This window comes from Populus nigra, chromosome 2 (assembly GCF_951802175.1).
Source record: "Populus nigra chromosome 2, ddPopNigr1.1, whole genome shotgun sequence".
Classification (NCBI taxonomy): Eukaryota; Viridiplantae; Streptophyta; class Magnoliopsida; order Malpighiales; family Salicaceae; genus Populus; species Populus nigra.
In genome coordinates, this window is record NC_084853.1 from 27,481,155 (window position 1) to 27,498,866 (window position 17,712).

The 17,712-nt window shown below is 34.1% G+C and overlaps 2 protein-coding genes across 4 annotated transcripts; one reads left to right on the plus strand and one right to left on the minus strand.

The window, feature by feature from the left end:
* The first annotated feature begins 294 nt into the window (after positions 1-294).
* LOC133682587 (uncharacterized) lies at positions 295-7,026 on the plus strand. 3 transcript variants are annotated; one of them, XM_062105989.1, is made up of 16 exons: positions 295-643; positions 786-947; positions 1,022-1,138; positions 1,225-1,309; positions 1,842-1,950; positions 2,047-2,114; positions 2,239-2,364; positions 2,442-2,793; positions 2,887-3,526; positions 3,859-4,059; positions 4,163-4,223; positions 4,844-4,957; positions 5,618-5,731; positions 5,808-5,897; positions 6,625-6,697; positions 6,785-7,026. In XM_062105989.1, exons 1-15 carry the CDS (start codon positions 585-587, stop codon positions 6,649-6,651), a joined length of 2,325 nt encoding a protein of 774 aa, XP_061961973.1. In that variant the 5' UTR covers positions 295-584; the 3' UTR covers positions 6,652-6,697; positions 6,785-7,026. The 3 variants fall into 3 exon arrangements, with proteins under 3 accessions (XP_061961973.1, XP_061961971.1, XP_061961972.1); XM_062105987.1 differs by having other exon boundaries at positions 2,442-3,526; XM_062105988.1 differs by having other exon boundaries at positions 2,442-3,526; positions 6,815-7,026.
* Positions 7,027-11,421: 4,395 nt separating this feature from the next.
* Positions 11,422-12,590, minus strand: LOC133682903 (uncharacterized). Its single transcript, XM_062106446.1, is given in 3 exon segments — positions 11,422-11,595; positions 11,598-11,620; positions 12,584-12,590. Coding segments are annotated over 3 exon segments (204 nt in total).
* Positions 12,591-17,712: the final 5,122 nt, after the last annotated feature.

Genomic DNA, 17,712 nt, shown 5'->3' on the forward strand with positions numbered 1-17,712 from the left:
GTCTAGTTCAATTGATTTAAGCTTCTTTAAACTAGAACTGAACAAGACAGGATAGTTTTTTTATTTTTTAATTGGTTTCCTTGATTTTTTATATCAATTCGGTTTTTTTAATTAATTTTTTTAATTTAATTGATTGATCAATTTTTTTAAAAAATCCTTCAAGAGTGAGATGGTGGATAGAAAGCATCCATCCTCCGTTAGGGAGCTAGTTATCCCTGAATTAGGACATCCAATATGAAGTTGTCGTAACTCCTTACAGACTTTAATAAGTAGTAGTTTCAACGGAGATCTGTAAGATTTTTCTGTTATTTTAACATCTCTCTCTCTCTCTCTCTCTGAGGCCAGAGGCTCACATTTTATTATTCACCTTCCTCCTCTCTCTCTTCTCTCTTCTCTTACTAGGTTATGTCCAAAAATAAAATCCAACACCCATAACATTACCCTCCCTCCCTCTTTCACCCCTCCACAGCAAATTCAAATTCAAATCTATCAATCAATGAATTAGGGTTTCTCCTCAACACCATTGCAGCTGCTTCATTCGAAATCCCCTCTCCATGTGAACCCTTCATTGTGCAAACAAGGAAATGACCCCAGTTTCCTTGCCGCTGGATCGAAATCCTCCCCTCAATCCTCCTCTTCTTAGGTTTAATTTCTGATTAACAAACTCTTATTTCTATTCACAGATTCATAACGAGTCGTTAATTTTGACTCTTTACGAGAGAGCTAGCTAGAATTTACTGAAAATTGATTATATTTTGGTTCTGATTTTTTCTTATATGTTTCAGTGGTAGAAACGCCTTGTGTTTGTTAGTGCAGAGAGAGATTTGTCCTAGAACTAAACACACGCCAAAAAGGCGGTGGGGAGAAGCTTCGCAATGGAATTATAATTCTTCGTCCGTGCCGAAAACTGAACCAGCTAGAGATGCGAAACGCGGTCTTATTTCATGGTAATTGCGCTGCTTTTAAGCTCTCTTTGTGGGCTGCTTGCTTCGTGTTCTGAGTTTGTTTGCTCATGTTTTAGGGCTGAGGCTGAGTCGTTGCGGCATCTATCGGCGCAGTATTGCCCACTGGTGCCTCCTCCGAGGTCGACTATAGCAGCAGCATTTAGTCCTGATGGAAAAACACTCGCTTCTACGCAGCAAGTCTTCCTACTCTGGTCTTTTCATTGTCATGCCTGCACCAACTGGAAGTTGTGCTCACTCCTCTCTCTCTCTCTTTATGCAGTGGTGATCACACAGTGAAGATAATCGATTGCCAAACTGGAGTCTGCTTAAAGGTGTTGATGGGTCATCGGAGGACGCCTTGGGTGGTAGGTTGAAATTTGTTTTTTTGCAAGGATCGCTAATTTTCTTGATCTTTTGTAATTCTGGCCGGCTACGTATAAATGGATAATGGATAAATTTGACGCAATTGTTTGGCATAGACTCAAATTTTAAATTCTAACACTTTCTTTTTTTTAATCCTGCTCCACTGAGATGTCTTCCTAAAAAGTAATGGAATAGAATATATTCAGTGAACATGCTGATTTTTTCGGTTAGGGCATTATAACTTCTTTCTGTGGTATACTCATTTAGTACTATAGCAGTCTACCTGTCTACAATTTATCAATTACAAAAACTGCATTTTCTCAAGGGCGACTGCTTCCCTTTCCTTTCTGTTTTACAACCATTTCCCATTATCTTTCATGTACAATCACAGTTTTGTTGTTGATCTCCCTTCTCTTTCCTTTTCTCCCCATTTAAAGCTATTAACCCTGCTTTTCAGCTCAAATCAAGTGCCTTTTCTTGAAAATGAACAACCTTTAAGTTATCTTTTCCATATTAAAGACCCTAATTTTATAGGTCAGGTTCCACCCACTGCATCCAGAAATTCTTGCAAGTGGAAGCTTGGATCATGAAGTTCGCTTATGGGATGCAAACACATCAGAGTGTATTGGATCCCGTGATTTCTGTAAGTTCAGTTCTACATATTGATTATTTTTTTGCATTTTTCTTTTTCTGTAGTTGTTGAGCTTGTATGACCTGGTGAATTTGTTTCCCCTCACAGATCGTCCTATTGCTTCCATTGCTTTCCATGCAGAAGGAGAATTGCTTGCTGTTGCCTCAGGTCACAAGGTATTGAATATTACTTTAATATTGCTCAACTTACACAAACTTTTTTCTTCTCATTACTTGAAAGGCATGTGTTGCATTGAATATATAGTTTAACATAGCATTGGCATTTAATCTCATGTGTCAGTTGTACATATGGCACTACAATAAGAGAGGGGAGGCGTCTTCGCCAACTATTGTATTGAAGACTAGGCGCTCTCTTCGAGCAGTGCATTTTCACCCGCACGGTGCTCCATTTCTCTTGACTGCTGAGGTGAATAACCCAAAGGTCATTTATTTGATTACTTACTCATTCTATCATGTAGATTACATTTTTGGACTGATATGCAGGTCAATGATCTTGACTCTTCAGATTCTTCTATGACACGGGCAACATCTCCAGGTTACCTGAGATATCCTCCTCCTGCTGTTTTTGTCACAAATGGTCAGTCTGGTGATTGTGTTAGCTTGGCTTCTGAACTACCACTTGTGTCCTTGCCTTTCTTGTTCGTGCCTTCATTTTCTTTAGATGATAGTAGGATAGATGCTAATAGACTTGTCACTTCAAGTACAATGCAAGTGGAGTCCTCTACTTCAATGCAGCTTCAAATGGATACAAATGCAACAGACAGATATGTTCCCTTAGTGTCCCCCATGGAGACATTTCCTGCAGTCCCTTCTAGTTCATATACCAGTGCAGAAGGTATAGTAAATAATTCTTTCCCTTCTGGAATGGGAGGTGGAGTTTCTAACACCAGAGAAGACGCGATGGAGACTGATGAAATGCCGCCTGTAGGGGGGAACCCTCAAGGAAAATCAGCTCATCTAGAGACGCTTGGTGTTGGTAATAGTGCAATGGATGGAGTGCCTGCAAATACTTCAATTAGGCAGCAGTCCACTGATTTTGGGCAACTTCAGCAGATTCTACCCTCTAGAGACTCCACGTGGTGGGAGTTACCCTTTTTGCAGGGATGGTTAATGGGTCAGAGCCAAGCTGGTGGACCCTCGACAGTTCCTCTTAGTAGTGGTAGTCGTGAACGTTCAGCCCAGTATATTGGTCCTTCCTCACTGACATCTTATCTATCTACTCAGAATGTGGAAGCTGCAGTGGCTTCTTTGGCAATGCCTGGCAGCACCAGCATCTCCGGGGTCTCTGGGAGATCTGGCTCTCGGCATCGCATTTCACGCTCCCGGTTCTTTGTGCCTGAATCCGGGGAAAGTATGGCTCCCATTAATATGCGACATGAAGGTAGTGATAATCAGCCCATATTTAATAGAATCCAGTCTGAGATTGCCACGTCATTGGAAGCTGCAGCTGCTGCAGAGTTACCATGCACTGTAAAGCTTAGAGTGTGGTCTCATGACATAAAACATCCTTGCGCTCCACTCAATGCTGACAAATGTCGCTTAACGATACCTCATGCCGTCCTTTGTAGGTATGCTGAAGGCTGTAATTTTTCTTTTTCCTATCAAATTTGGTGTTTACTTAATTAATCAGCATGATAGAATTTAAATTGTTTTGACCAAAAAGAAAGTATTAATTTGTTGATGTTTTAGTATATTCTTTGCTTGCTCCAGCAAGGATGAGGCGTTTTTATTGCTGCTTTATGTTCAGCGAACTCTATATTATAACCACATCACTTCTTAAATTTTTTCTTAAGTCATAGTGGACAGCTTGGTCATCTTTTGGATTTGCATTTTATTAATATATTTTGGCTGACCTTTCAATATTCACTTTGTGTCTCTCTGGCTGCTATTGTTTTTTCAGTGAAATGGGCGCTCATTTTTCACCATGCGGAAGATATTTAGCTGCCTGTGTTGCTTGTATGCTGCCCCATATGGAAGCTGATCCCGGTTTACAAACGCTAGTCCATCAAGGTGCTGGGGCTGCTACTTCCCCTACTAGACACCCAATATCAGCACACCAAGTAGTGTACGAGCTTCGCATATATTCCTTGGAGGAGGCAACGTAAAATTCTATCCAACTTTTACAATGCACTTGATTCTTTCTTGTTCTTTAATCCAGATGAATGATTGCCTTATCTATCAAAGTGGCTTTTCTGTTTATCCAGCTTTGGTTCAGTGCTTGTGTCACGTGCAATTAGAGCTGCTCATTGTTTGACTTCAATCCAGGTCAGTGATCTTTCATAGATGAAAGGAACATGTATGATGCATCTGTTTTCATATTTACCAGTCTACTTCTATTACAAGCAGGCCTTTGTCTTTGCATTGAGATGCAAAATCTTTTGGCCTATTGATGGGTTATCATATAGTTAGCATAATAAGGTCAAAACTTACCTGTACTCTGCTGGTTACGGCTTGTTAGTTCTCCCTCCATTTTTCATGTGAATTCTCAACATTCAATTGCATTTAGCTTGTAAAGGATATGCTGATTCTCTTCTTTGTGGTATTAAGCACATTTGGCTAAACTGGCAACAAAAGGAGGACTTTTGAATTGTAATTCATTGTGTGCTCTTCCTTGTGGTGTCAAGTGCATTTGGCTAAACTGGTAACAAAAGGGTTGCGATTCAGATATAATATTTTTAAGATACTTAAGTTGCAAATACTAGAATATCTGGTCCTGGTATACTTTTTTTTTTCCTTTTAAATACCAGTTTGAATATGTTTATCTTATTTGTATGTATTTCTAACTATGTTGGTGTAGCTGGTGAAGGTCATAGATGTTTTGCTTGTTTATTAACATTTCCTTGTTGGTTGATATTACTGTGCTTTGTATTTGATGCCATGTGCAGTTCTCACCAATGTCGGAGCACATATTACTGGCTTATGGTCGACGTCATGGCTCCCTTCTAAAAAGCATTGTCATTGATGGGGAAACAACAACACCTATTTATACAGTTCTGGAGGTATAAAGTTCATTTTCTTTCCCTGCCTTGTACTTATTCTTGATTCCCCTTTACTTGAGAATTTTCTGTTGGGTGATTGTTATTTTGTGATAAGGTGTCCTTTTCTGTATGGATTTATGCTTCATTCATGTAAAAACAATCCATCTCTCTGCTGTATTTGCTAACGTTGTCATGCATTCACAATTGTTGCACTGGCAAGAGTGGAATTAATTGAGGTGGTTTTCCTATGAAGCAGAAAATTGTTGCTCTAGCCAACATAGTTTGTGATGTGCTGACAGTGAATTGAGTGAGATAGTTTTTCTATATGATCGATGAAGGAATGAATTTTGAATAGAAAAGTCTGCAGGTGATTGTGCTAATACTAGATGGAAACTTGGAGTTTGTACTACTGGAAAAAGGTTTCTTTGTGTGTAAATGTGCAAAGATGTTATGGTGGGTTATATACTTCCCAATTAATACCCAGAGTCACGGTTGCAATTGTCACTATTATTGAAATGATGTTTTTTATTCTGGAAAAGAAATATTATTTGGAAAAAACATAAATAGTGAACTTATTATGTTTAGCAGCAAGGGTTTATATCCTACCTATACTTCATACTGTAACTGTCTCTGGAATTTGGCATGTCAGTCTTGCAACTCTAGTCTGTTTCTGTCAATTAGGTTTACAGAGTTTCGGATATGGAACTTGTGAGAGTGCTTCCTAGCGCAGAGGATGAGGTCAATGTTGCTTGTTTTCATCCCTTTGCCGGAGGAGGTCTTGTCTATGGAACCAAGGTGTGCACCTCTCTTTTCATGTTCATCTTATTAATCTATACTTTTGAACTGCATAACAGTTTTCGGTAAACTACAGGAAGGGAAACTTAGAGTCCTCAAGTATGATGGTGTCCATGGTGTTAATTGTACCAGACCAAATCACTTTCCTGAAGAGAACTTGACTGAGGTAGAATAAAATGAAAGGTTGCTTTATTTTCTTTTATTGATTAGAAGATGCCAGTGTTCAGTTCCCTTTTTATGCATGCTTCCATTTATAAATCTTATCTGGATCACAGAAACGAGCACTAGTGCAGTTGCACATTGAATAAAAAGAAAGCACTTTTATGTCATGTCAAATGTAAAAAGGGAATAAAGGATGTAAAAGAAATCTGTTAATCATGGAAATTAACTAGGGGTTATCAATCCTTAGGAGCATTTTGCCTTATTTTTTTTCCCGCACACTCATTTTCAGCAGCTCTGAGATTTGCTATGATATCTGGTCTATCAAGTATCAAATGACTAATCTGAAGTTTTTACCATTAGACATCATTTTAATGCAAATTGGGATTGGGTTTAGGTAGCTGCTTGAGCTTTTCCCAAAAGATCTGGGTGGTTCATGGTGTCTTGCTCGGGCATTATTGTTTACCTCATGGAAATAGGAACAAGGGTTGCCATGCAGTGGAAAATGTGCTAGGTCAACTAGTTCTATTTGGATGATATTGTTAGTGCCTATTGAGCTAGCCTTGGTTTCTCAAGTGTTTTTCTGTAGAATAAATGATACAAGTGACTTCACTCAATGCAAAGTTGGTGGTTTGTCTGGTGCCTTAGAATGTTCATGTCCATTGGTTCCTTCCCTGCTATTTCCTTGCCCCTCAGTTCTTATTTTTGTTTTATCGTTTTTATATGGATTGCAGGTCCAGACATATGCTCTAGAAGGTTAAACCCCCATGTTTCCCCTTTGTGCAATCTGCGCAGCTCAGCCTGATGGTATTAACTTGTACCTTATTTCAACTTTCTCATACAATGCATCCCAATTTCAGAATTTGTTCAATCAATATTCGTGCATTTTCTTAGGTTCTGCAATGTTTGCTTCCCTTGGACCAGAAAGCTCACCATTGTACACGAGGCAAAAGCTCAACATTTGGTGCGCGTCTCCGGGCCTGATTTGAAGCAGGTGTGACTAACTTCTGGAGTTCTACACTTACTGATTTCTTCTCACCATCAAATTGTGGAAATGCATAACAATTTATGTGCTAAAATGTAAAATATTGTGCCCCAGTAGCGTACTAATACAAGTCTGCATGTTTTCCTTTTAATTCTACCCTCTCCTTCTCTGCTTATACAAAAAAAAAAAAAAAAAAAAAAAAAAAGAGAACATTTTCGTTCTTTCAATTGAATATTTTCTTTATTGACCAAATGAATTATTGTTTAATAGTTACTACAAGTTGCCCTCTTCAATGGGTGCTAGCTCACTTAGGCTTTTGGCTCAATGAAATTGGTGGTGCTCAGCTTGAAACAATTTTTTTCTTCTATAACGTGTCTGAGTTCCGATTCAAGCAATGATGTGTGGCAATTTAGAGTAAAGTGAAGTGCGTGTGATTTCACTGAACACGTGTTTGAATCAAATGTTAGGAGGAAGATTAGAATTGGTAATGTAGTTTGTGTTTGGATCAAAGGTCTGTGGAGGGAAGAAAAGTGGGGAATGTGTAGTTATGAGTGGAATAATAATGGACAAAGTGCTGTGAAGTTACTGGAAATGCATGTGAATAAATGCTGTGTCCTGATTGTTCGACAGGATTATAGTGAGGAAATTAAACATTAGATACCACATTCATATCATTTAATCCCCTTTTCAACACAGTGCCAAGAGCATCTCCAATCTTGAATGCTTCGTGCAAACCAGCATTAAAAGTCTGAAAAAATTACTTTATAATCATGAAGCATAAAAATATCTAATTCAACATAAAGATAAATTAACTTTAAATTATGTAATACACACACGTATCTAAATATAATTTTAAAATCTAAAACATTTCTAAATAGCCAAGAGTTGAGACTGAAGAAAACTTCAACTTAAAAGTAATTTAACGCAAATAAAATATTAAAATAATGAAAAAATAAATGTTTTAATACAAAATAAAGCTAAATCAAACATAATCTTCATCATTAAGATAAAAATAAAGATGTTGATCTTATAGAGATAAAGTCACCAACTAGGTATTCCAATAGATGGTCATTTCCACTAACTTCATCATCATCATCAAAATGAATTTCTTCATCCTTTAAAGTCAAAGTAGATAAAGGTGTCTCAATAATCTCCAACTTAAATTCATCATCTTCAACAAGTGTTGATTAAACATTAATCAATTTAATTTATATGTAAGAGAGTCCTGATCCATCTACAACATGGACCTAATTATTTCATAATGGTGGGCTAATTAAATTAAGCATTAGAAGTGGATTAATGAATTAAAATTAGTTTTTGATGAATTAAGAGAAGATTTGCAAAGTTTAAAAAGGATTTTAAGCTTAGAAAAGAGTGGAATTGGGAGATTTAAGAGTAGAAGGTGAAGAAAATTGGATTTTTTTTCCTTGCAATTTCTTCTTGATTTCTTGTTATTAGGAGGTAGGAACCACTCCTATCATGTTTCATTTAAATTCTAGTATGTTTTGAAGTTTATTGTGTTGTATGTATATTGTGGAATGTTGGGTTATATAGGTTGGATTGTTTGTAATCGTAATTGTTTTTGGAATTATGTCCTTAAATATGAAAAACTAATGGGTAACATGAGAATTGTGGAAAATTTGAAGAAAATCATGTTCCTTATTTGGTGTGAAGTTTCGGCCTACGTGTATATATATACAGGAATAATGAATTTGGTTGGTTTAATTTTTATGAAATTTAAATTGAGTTATGTTAGGTTAAGTATAAAATGAAAAGCTAATGTGAAGTGGAAAAGAAATTTTGAAGAAAAATCCATGCCTTTTTTATATGTGATATTCGACCAACTTAGTGTATAGAGGGTTTGAATTTGTTAATTTAAATTGACATGGAATATATGTTTGATTATGTTATATACCGTGTTTGATTATTGGGCATGAAATTAAATCGCATGAGAATTAGAAAAAAAAAACATGTTTCCCTTGGTGGCAAGTCTCGGCTTGAACAAATAAAAAAGGAATGGACTTTGTTGACTTAGTTGCTATGAAAATTGGGTTAAGTTGTGTTAAGTGAAATGTTTAAGGTTGAATAATAAGAATTTAAAAGGAAAATTTGGAAGAAATTCATATCCCCTTTTCGGTGATGGTTTTGGCCACATAATAGTAAAGTGGAGTTTAAATTTTCTTAATTTAAAATGATGTAAAGAATTGTGTTAAAAGATATATTTTGAGACTACGTGAAAAGAGAATTTCATATAATTTAGAAAGGAACTTTTTGCTACCTTAAGAGATAGGTCTAGTTAAAAGTTCTTGTAGAGAGGGGGGGAGGGGCGTCCAAAGTTTGCTTTATATGTTCTTAAAATTGTTATTAAAATTAAGGGTTTTAACAATTGAACTTATAAGAATGAGTATGAACATAAAAAGTATGCATGTGTATAGAATTTTAAGGATTCCCTTGTTATTGGTTAGAGAATATTGGTTAAATAAGAATTGAAATGAAATTTTAGAATGGTTGAAATGTTAATGATGTTTGAGACCCTGATCGTATAAGAGAGGCTGCCAAATCAGGAGAGTAGCATGGAAAAGAAGACTAGCACAAGCTTTAGGTAGGTGCTATGTAATTTTTTTGCTTAAAAAATTTCTTAAGTCTTTAGAAGTGCAAATTTCTAAAACTATACATTTATTTATAAAAATGTTAATACTAAGAAATGATTAACTTAACTAGCTATCTAGAGTGAAGCTAGTGATGTCAATGTAATTGACTGTCAAGACACTTTATTTGACTAGCTGTCTAGAGCGGAGCTAGTGGAGTCAATGTGATTGATTGCTAGCCTTAGAATACTTAATTTGACAAGCTATCCAGAGCGAAGCTAGAGGCGTCAGTTGACTGACTTGCTAGGTTATTTATGGATTATTTAGGTGGAATAAAAAAGTTGATAAGTAGAAAGAGATGACACATTTATTTTTAAAATGTTGATTTTGGATTAATGAAATAAAAATGGAGTAGTATATGCTTTGTTGTATCAATTGCTGAATTATGTGTTTATATTGTATAATGAATTGATTTTAGGTTAATCATAGACCCAAGATGAGCAATTAACTATAAATAATTTTTTATAGTATTTCTTTTTGTTTAGTTAATAATGATGTAATTATTGATAGGGTTAATTCCTTTTTTGTAATATAATTTTATGACAAATGTTAGTATTGTAAACTAAACTAGTATTAAGATCCATGTAATTTAACTATTGAATCTCTTTTATTAGGTTTGAAATTTAACATAATACTTATTTCTATTTATTAAATTAAAAATGCATGTAACTATTTTATAGTGTTTCTTATATTCTTAATTATGTTATTTATTGTGAAATATATTTAATATGATTGATTATGGATTGTGAAATGGAAGGAAATTTGTGTTGTTCATGGAAAAGATCCAGGATGGTTTGACCATAGATTAAGTCTTGATTGTGTATGTTGATTGTTGATGTTGACACTTAAGAATGTTCAGTTTTAGGAGAGACTTTGCTGGAATTTTTGTAGAATCTTAAATGACTTTAAAGATGAAAATATGTAATCATGAATTTTGGATTATAAGATTAAAAAACAATTACCCTAGCTTTTAAGAAACCATGACTTGATATTATGTTAAACCTGTATTTAAAATTTAGGGATGTTGCATAACTTGATTATCGCATGCAAGCCTTCCTATAGAAGGGCTAATGAATGAGATTGTGGATACATATATACATATGCTAGTGTAATATACCTTCGGGGTAAGAATCAATATTAAGTAATGGATCAACACTAAAGACATAGGTTAAATGTAACAACCTGGTTTTTCAAGCCAAAACAATAAACAATGGTAATTTTTTTTTTGATAACATTCCAGGAATTGATAAACCGGTTTCCCCTCATTATCGAGGCTCAATCCATATGCCAAACATCAATCATCATTTCATTATATTTGCATGATTACAAGTTCACATTTCAAATATATATACATAATTTTAAGTTTGCATTCCTATAATATTAATAAACATCACAAAATTAAACAAGAGTATCGAATAACAGATAGACATTTAATACACTTTGTTCATACAAAATACATCGTTATTTAAAATGTGACTACATGATTCTTTGCAAAAGTAAGTTCTCGTGTAATGGCGTTCCTAGGTACCTCGTTGGTGTGACATCCCTGCTACAATACAAATATTTACAAGGATTATAAATTATTAATAATAAGCAATTACATAGTTTAATGTAAGCATTAATGTTATTCTCTGTTTAAGGTATAACAAGCGTAGTTCTTTCATATACTTGGTGTATACAAAACATAGTACACATGAACGCATCAATTCTTAAAACTAACTCCCAAATTCGGCTATCCTCTTAGGACACCATTAGACGAGGCTAATCGTTTATTCCTTTTGGTCATACTCTTAGGATATCATTAGTATGCCGTTATAACCACTGCTATTTCATTTACAGCTCTAGTTGTTGCTTCGCAAGGAATAAGTGTTTCTTTGGCTTGATTGCTTTCACCAGGTCTAGCTAGGCCTGGCCTGGGAGTCGATTAACCCGAGTTGTGTTAAGGTAAGTGGCATTTGAATTTGAAGTAGCCATCGGCCAGGTCTTGAATACTGAATTATCGGTCTTACCACTTGTATCGATAGACCCACTTTAATTTAATGTTAAGGAGATGGATTTTAAATGAAATAAAAAAATCTTGATCTTCGAACTTTCTCTCTACTTGAAGTCAAAACAAAAGGAAGCCGGTTATCCATGTAGGATGCCATTAGCCAAAGCTAATCATTTATTCATCCCGGTCACCCTTTTAGGATAGAGAGGAAAAACAAAGCTTAGACAAAGAAGAAAAACTGAAACAAACTAAGAAAACAAAGAGTAAAAATATCTTGAAAAAAAAATCATCCGAAAAATATCCAGAATACTCTTCCTTCAATCATTTTTTATAGTGGATTTTGGAACAAAGATGATACATAATTAATTATGATAATTACTAAAATAAATTCACTCCATTATTACTCTTAATTACATGTCTTAAAACAATATTAAACCTAATTTATACCAAAAAAACTATTCAAGTTTATGAAGAAAAAGACTAAGTGATCAAAATTTTATTCATAGGTTAGACTAACTAATAGATTGAAAAAATAATAATTCTTTATAGGCTAAATAATTATAAACTCAAGCTCGATCTCAAAAAATAGGCTGGAAAAAAATAATTTCTTTCGTTGTCTAAAATATTATTTTATACTAAACCTAAATCCAATCCTAAGCCAAAGCCTAACTTGAAGCTTAAGCACAAGCTAGGCTGTGCATGTGTAGCTTAAGCCCAAATCTCATTTTTCATAGGTCATTTTCGTTCTAAAAGCTTGGGTGCTCTCTAGACTCAATTTTAATTCTTCACATTTTCACTATATAAACAATAAGAAAATCTTGCTTCTTTCCTATCTAGGATAGAGTTATTAGGGTTCACAAAAATATAACAACCAAGAATTCTTTGAGATCAATTTTTCATTCACCTTTAATTTATTTTAATCACGCTAATGTTTCGTGTTAAAGAGCTTATGTTAGAAAATAAATTTAAGCAGAGTTTTAACTTTAAAACTGAGTAGACTCAACTTTCAATTTAGCCTCAAATGAACTTTAGTATAAGGTTCAATTACAATCTTAATCATAGTGTCGCACTCGACATCGCGATGACCTTTAAAATTTTTAGGCAAAAGAACATATATCTGACATTTTACTCTTAGAGGGAAAAAATATCTGATTTAAAGAGTCGTCACCTAGTTTTATGGTCACTAGAAACACTAACTGGTCAACAAAGATTTTATGACACGGTACTGATTATGTAAAAGGAAAGACATTATCACCCCTAAAACATCTTACTTGAAGTAGGATGCATTGGTGATTTTGTCTTAAATTGCTAAGGATTTGTTGTATTATGCTTTTAATGGCCTGCTTATAATATTCTTCACTTTAGCATTAGTGAATATTCAACTAAAATACTTTCAACCTTGGTGTTGGTAAATATTACAAAAAAGTATGATATTCCTGACTTTGATGTCAGTGAATATTGAGGTTCGAAATAATTTTCAATTCTAGTGTTTTGATTCATAACTCTAGCATTAGTGAACATCGAGGGTATTTTTAATTCTGGCATTAATGAATACAAATATTCCTAACACTAGCGTCGTTGAATAAACAAGTAAAATTTTGAATTAAAAGTAAAACATATCTTTTTATCATTTTTTTAGAGAAAAAAAAAAGAAGAAAAAACAGATATGTATCGCATACTAGATTCACATTTCACAATATAAGTTTATAACCCAATACTAAGTAAAGTCATAAAAAAACATACGAGGGACCCATAAATAAATTCAAGAAGATCCTTAAATTTTTTTTAGAATTTTCTGATATCTTAAAAGACCTATTTGACTAGATATTAAGATGAAGAAGAGTAAAAAAAAAGACATAAGGGTATGTTTTCCAAATACACCCTAGCCCAAAAAATTAAGTCAACTAGGCCTGAGTTCCAGGCCCAACTCGGTCTCAACATTTTTTTTTTCAGGCTTGATCTAGCTTATTGGTCACTGCCCAAGCCAGTGACCAAGTCTTGTAGCAGCGGGCCCGCGTGAATTAATTCATGCATGCTTGCACAGTGAACAACTAATTAGAATTGCAAAACGAGGAAAAAAAAGAGCTTATCTACTTTCATTGTTGTTGGAGATGAAGACATGAGGCGATGCTGGTTGGGCAATGCTCCTTTCTTCCCCTCTATTTTTGTTTTGTTTGTTTCTCTCTGGTCACCCTTCTCTCTGGCTTTGGGTTTGTTACTCCTTCGCTCTATGGATTTTCTCTGGCTCTCTGTGTTTTTCTCCGTTTCCTTTTTGTTTTGTTATTTTCTCTCTTTTTTTTCCTTTGGTTAGATCGGGTGAATCAACACAGATCTTCATTGTTGTTTTCTTTTTTTTTCCACTCTCTATTTTTTTTTTCTTTCTGGGTTCCTTCCTTTTTTGCCTCTTCTGTTCTCTGTTTTTTTCTCCGTCCTTGGTTTTGGCCCTTCATCTGGCTTTTATAGGGCTATACTCCTTTTCTCTTAGGATGGTAATCTTGTAGATAAAGATGACCACCGCTTGGGTTTACTCCGTGTTTAGTGGAGCGAAAACACCAATATTCCTGTCATTGTTGGACTGTTGGTGATTAACTTTATCCTTGCTTCAGAGGTGCATCGTGGGGATTAATGGAATTGAAACACCCGTGTGATTTGTGGTAGACAACCCGCTCTGTGATTTTGGCTTGGATTTGGTGAGATTGGTGAGGGGATTGGGTCTGGCTGAAGCTATTTTTAGTGGCATCACCGAACGGGCTTCCCTTGTTCTCTGGAGAAGAGAATGAACAGTGCTGGAACGATGTTGTTTTAGGTTGTGGGGTCATCTTTAATTTCCCCCCTGAAGTTCTGAAATCTTGCAATCAAGCCCTTATCTTTGAATTTTTTTAATTTTTCCCCTAGATCAATGCAATTAGACCCTTGAATTTATGCGTCATTTATAAAATAGTCCTTGGTTTCAAATTTAATTAATAAAGTCCTTAATTCACTCCTCAAACCTTTAATTCTTTTGGATTTACCCCTGCAAAAATCAATTAACCCCCTTACAGTATCAAAATCTATTCACTTCAGTCCCTAAAATTTAATTTCTTGCAATTTTGATCCAAATTGATCCTGAACTTTGATATTTCTTCAATTAAGCCCCTGATTGCATTAATTAAACTAATCAATGTTTAATTAAGTCCCTACACTTATTAATTTTTTCAATTTATGGCCAAATTTATTAACCTTACATGTTACACGTGTACATACATGCATAGTTTTTATTTAGGATTCTTAAACTAAGAAAAAACTAAAAAAATAAAGAGTTAAAAAGGTTATGGTGTGTCTATATATATATCATTTTAATAAAAGGATTTATAAAAAAATAATTATATTTAAAAATATTTTTAAAGTAGATTTACAATGACTATGTAGGATGGGATGGACCAAGCCTAGCCCGCATGGCTGGTTTGGGTCTGACTCATACATTGAAAAAAAGAAGAAGCTTGTTTGGCCGTCTTACGCCCTAACAAATGGGGTTGGGCTGGTCCTGAGCCTAACTTGCATATGGACTTGAGTCTCATGCCTAATAAGCCCATCTCATGTGGTCGAGCTAAACCCAACCTAGACTTAATGATTATCCCGGTCTTATGACTCGAGTTACAAGTTTGATAAGTTAATCTGAGATGACTTAGCTTTTTTTAGTCTTTTTTAATTGAATTATTTTCAATTTCATCCTTTAATATTTGGTTAATTAAGAATTGAGTTTCATAATTTGTTTTAATTTATTTTCTATTGGATTATCTCGGTCTTATAATTTAGATCACAAGTTTGACAAGTTGACTCGGGTTGTTTTTTTCTCTTTTTTAATATATTTTTTTTCAATTTCATTCTTTAACATTGATTTAATTGAGAATTAGAGTTCATAATTTGTTTCAATTTACTTTTTGTAAGGTTATCTTGATTTTACAACTCAAGTTGTGGATTTAATTCAGGTTGACTCAGTTTATTTTTCTTTTTCTTTTTCTTTTTCTTTTTATTTTTTGCTACTTTAGTTTTAATATTTTTTTTTCAATTTCATCCTTCAATATTGATTCAATTGAGAATTATATTTTATAATTTGTTTCAATTTGCTTTCTGTAGGGTTATCCTGTTTCACGACTCAAGTTTGGATTTGACAAATTAACTAGGGTTGACTCAGTTTTTTTTTCTTTTTTGCTACTTTAGTTTTTTAAGATAATTTTTTTCAATTTTATCCTTTAATATTGGGTTGATTAGGAATTGAACTTCATAATTTATTCTGATTTTTTTATGGTATCACGGTCTCATAACCCAAGCCATAGATTTGTATGGTCAACTTGACCCGAGTTAATCCAATATGTTGTCTTTTCAATGTTAAAAAAAAATATTATTTAAATTTTTTTTAGTTAAAGTATGTTCTTACTAACTATCCAGATTGTTTTTAGATTTGTCAAATCAACTGAGTTGCATTAAGTTAATCCTCACATATATAGTTTACACACACACACACACACACTTTTAAAAGACAATAATCTGCTCTAGAAACGTAGCTTGTTATTGTGATCTAGTTAACTTCCTATTCTTAGCATACATGGGCTTAAAATAGCCCAGACACATTGGACTTACAACCTAGGCTTATGTGACCAGGCTTACTTGAATTCTGTTTTTCTTTTTAAGAGGGAATATAATTTGTCATATGCTCATATTTTTTTAAAAAAATATACAGGTGATGTAATGTGAACCTCATGGTCCCATAACTTACAATGAAATTGAAAACCAACCCAAGAAAGCTGAATATCAGGTTTGAAACCTTGCTCTAGAGATAACCATGCACTCAAGAACCAAAGATATTGGAGAAAAAAAAAACTTGGACCCAGAGATAACCTTAATTAACGCAAACCCTAGTGCTAGACGCAAAGAAAATCAACAACGAAAACAAAAACTCAAATTCTAGGAAGAACCAAAACAAAAACAGGGAAAATAGAGTTGGAGCCTAGCTTCGATACCAACTAATACAGATCTTTTGATCGCGTGGTCAAGCAACCCCCAACAAAATAGAAATATAACTCGGAAAGCTGAAAACCAGATTTGATAGAACTCTGATCTAGAGGTAACCCTGTACCTAAGAACTAAAGGTATAGGAATAAACTTGGACCCATAAATAATCATGTGCTTAAAAACCCGGAGTATGAGAATGATGCCATGAATCCAATTAATTTTTATAAGTCGAATGTACAAGCTTTATCCTTGCAAAAAAAGATGTTTTACCACAAATAATCAATAGGAAGAAACTCACATTTATTATCAACAAGTAGCCAAATTTTATAGCTAAAAAAACATTATATAGTTTTTTTTAAATAACTCTAAAATGGACCTCTTTTGGGTTGCACGTTAATGGATTAGAACCAGAAATCATCTAACATAAGTTCAATAATGAAATAAACTCTTAAACAATGTCTAATGGGCCAGAACAAACCTAAATTAAAGATAATTATTCAACATCAAATAAATAAAATAAGATAATAAAAACAAACTTTTTATGGTGGAATTCCTCCATGTATCTGAAATCTCCAAGCTCTCAAGAGTGGTTTTTTTGCCGAAACTTTTAGTGGAGGAATTCAACTAGAAAACTTTATTTTGATTACTAAAATTCCCTTCCTTGTATTACCTCCTCCTAGTAGTCTCTTTGAAGGAGAAAGATCCCCTTAGATGTCGCCACATCAACTTCATGTAGGACTTGGAATCCTCGTAAAATATTCCTCAATGAATTCAAACCACATTAGGAACCTTTGTAGCCCAAGACCATGCGCAAGTTTAAAGCCTAAATAAGCCTAATTTAATATCTCTTTACTGTCCAAAACTAACCCATTACAGGTCTGGATTGAACGGGCTAAAAATAGCCAAGAAAGATTACTTTGTCAATGAATATGTCAAAACAGTAACAACTTTAAATAATTTATTCTTGAACTTTGATTGACTTAAGATTTTATCACGTTATAGTTCCATGTTTAGTACTGCTTTGTAAATTATATACAATTTAAAAAAATATGTTGATCCGGCAAAACTAACCAGTAAGTAGACATTATAAGAAAAAACTCATACCTAATTTGTACCTTAAAAAAAGATTAATATGTGAATTACATGCCTAGTGCTCTAGTAGTGTAGTGATTGCAGAAGTCCAAAAGCACTCACATACCTAAAACCC

Excerpts from the sequence above, each read along its gene's own strand:
- LOC133682587 (XM_062105987.1), top strand. The coding sequence starts at position 585 with ATGACCCCAGTTTCCTTGCCGCTGGATCGAAATCCTCCCCTCAATCCT. Across the intron at positions 948-1,021 it reads AAACGCGGTCTTATTTCATG|GGCTGAGGCTGAGTCGTTGC; the intron begins GTAATTGCGCTG and ends CTCATGTTTTAG. Across the intron at positions 5,732-5,807 it reads GTCTTGTCTATGGAACCAAG|GAAGGGAAACTTAGAGTCCT; the intron begins GTGTGCACCTCT and ends GGTAAACTACAG.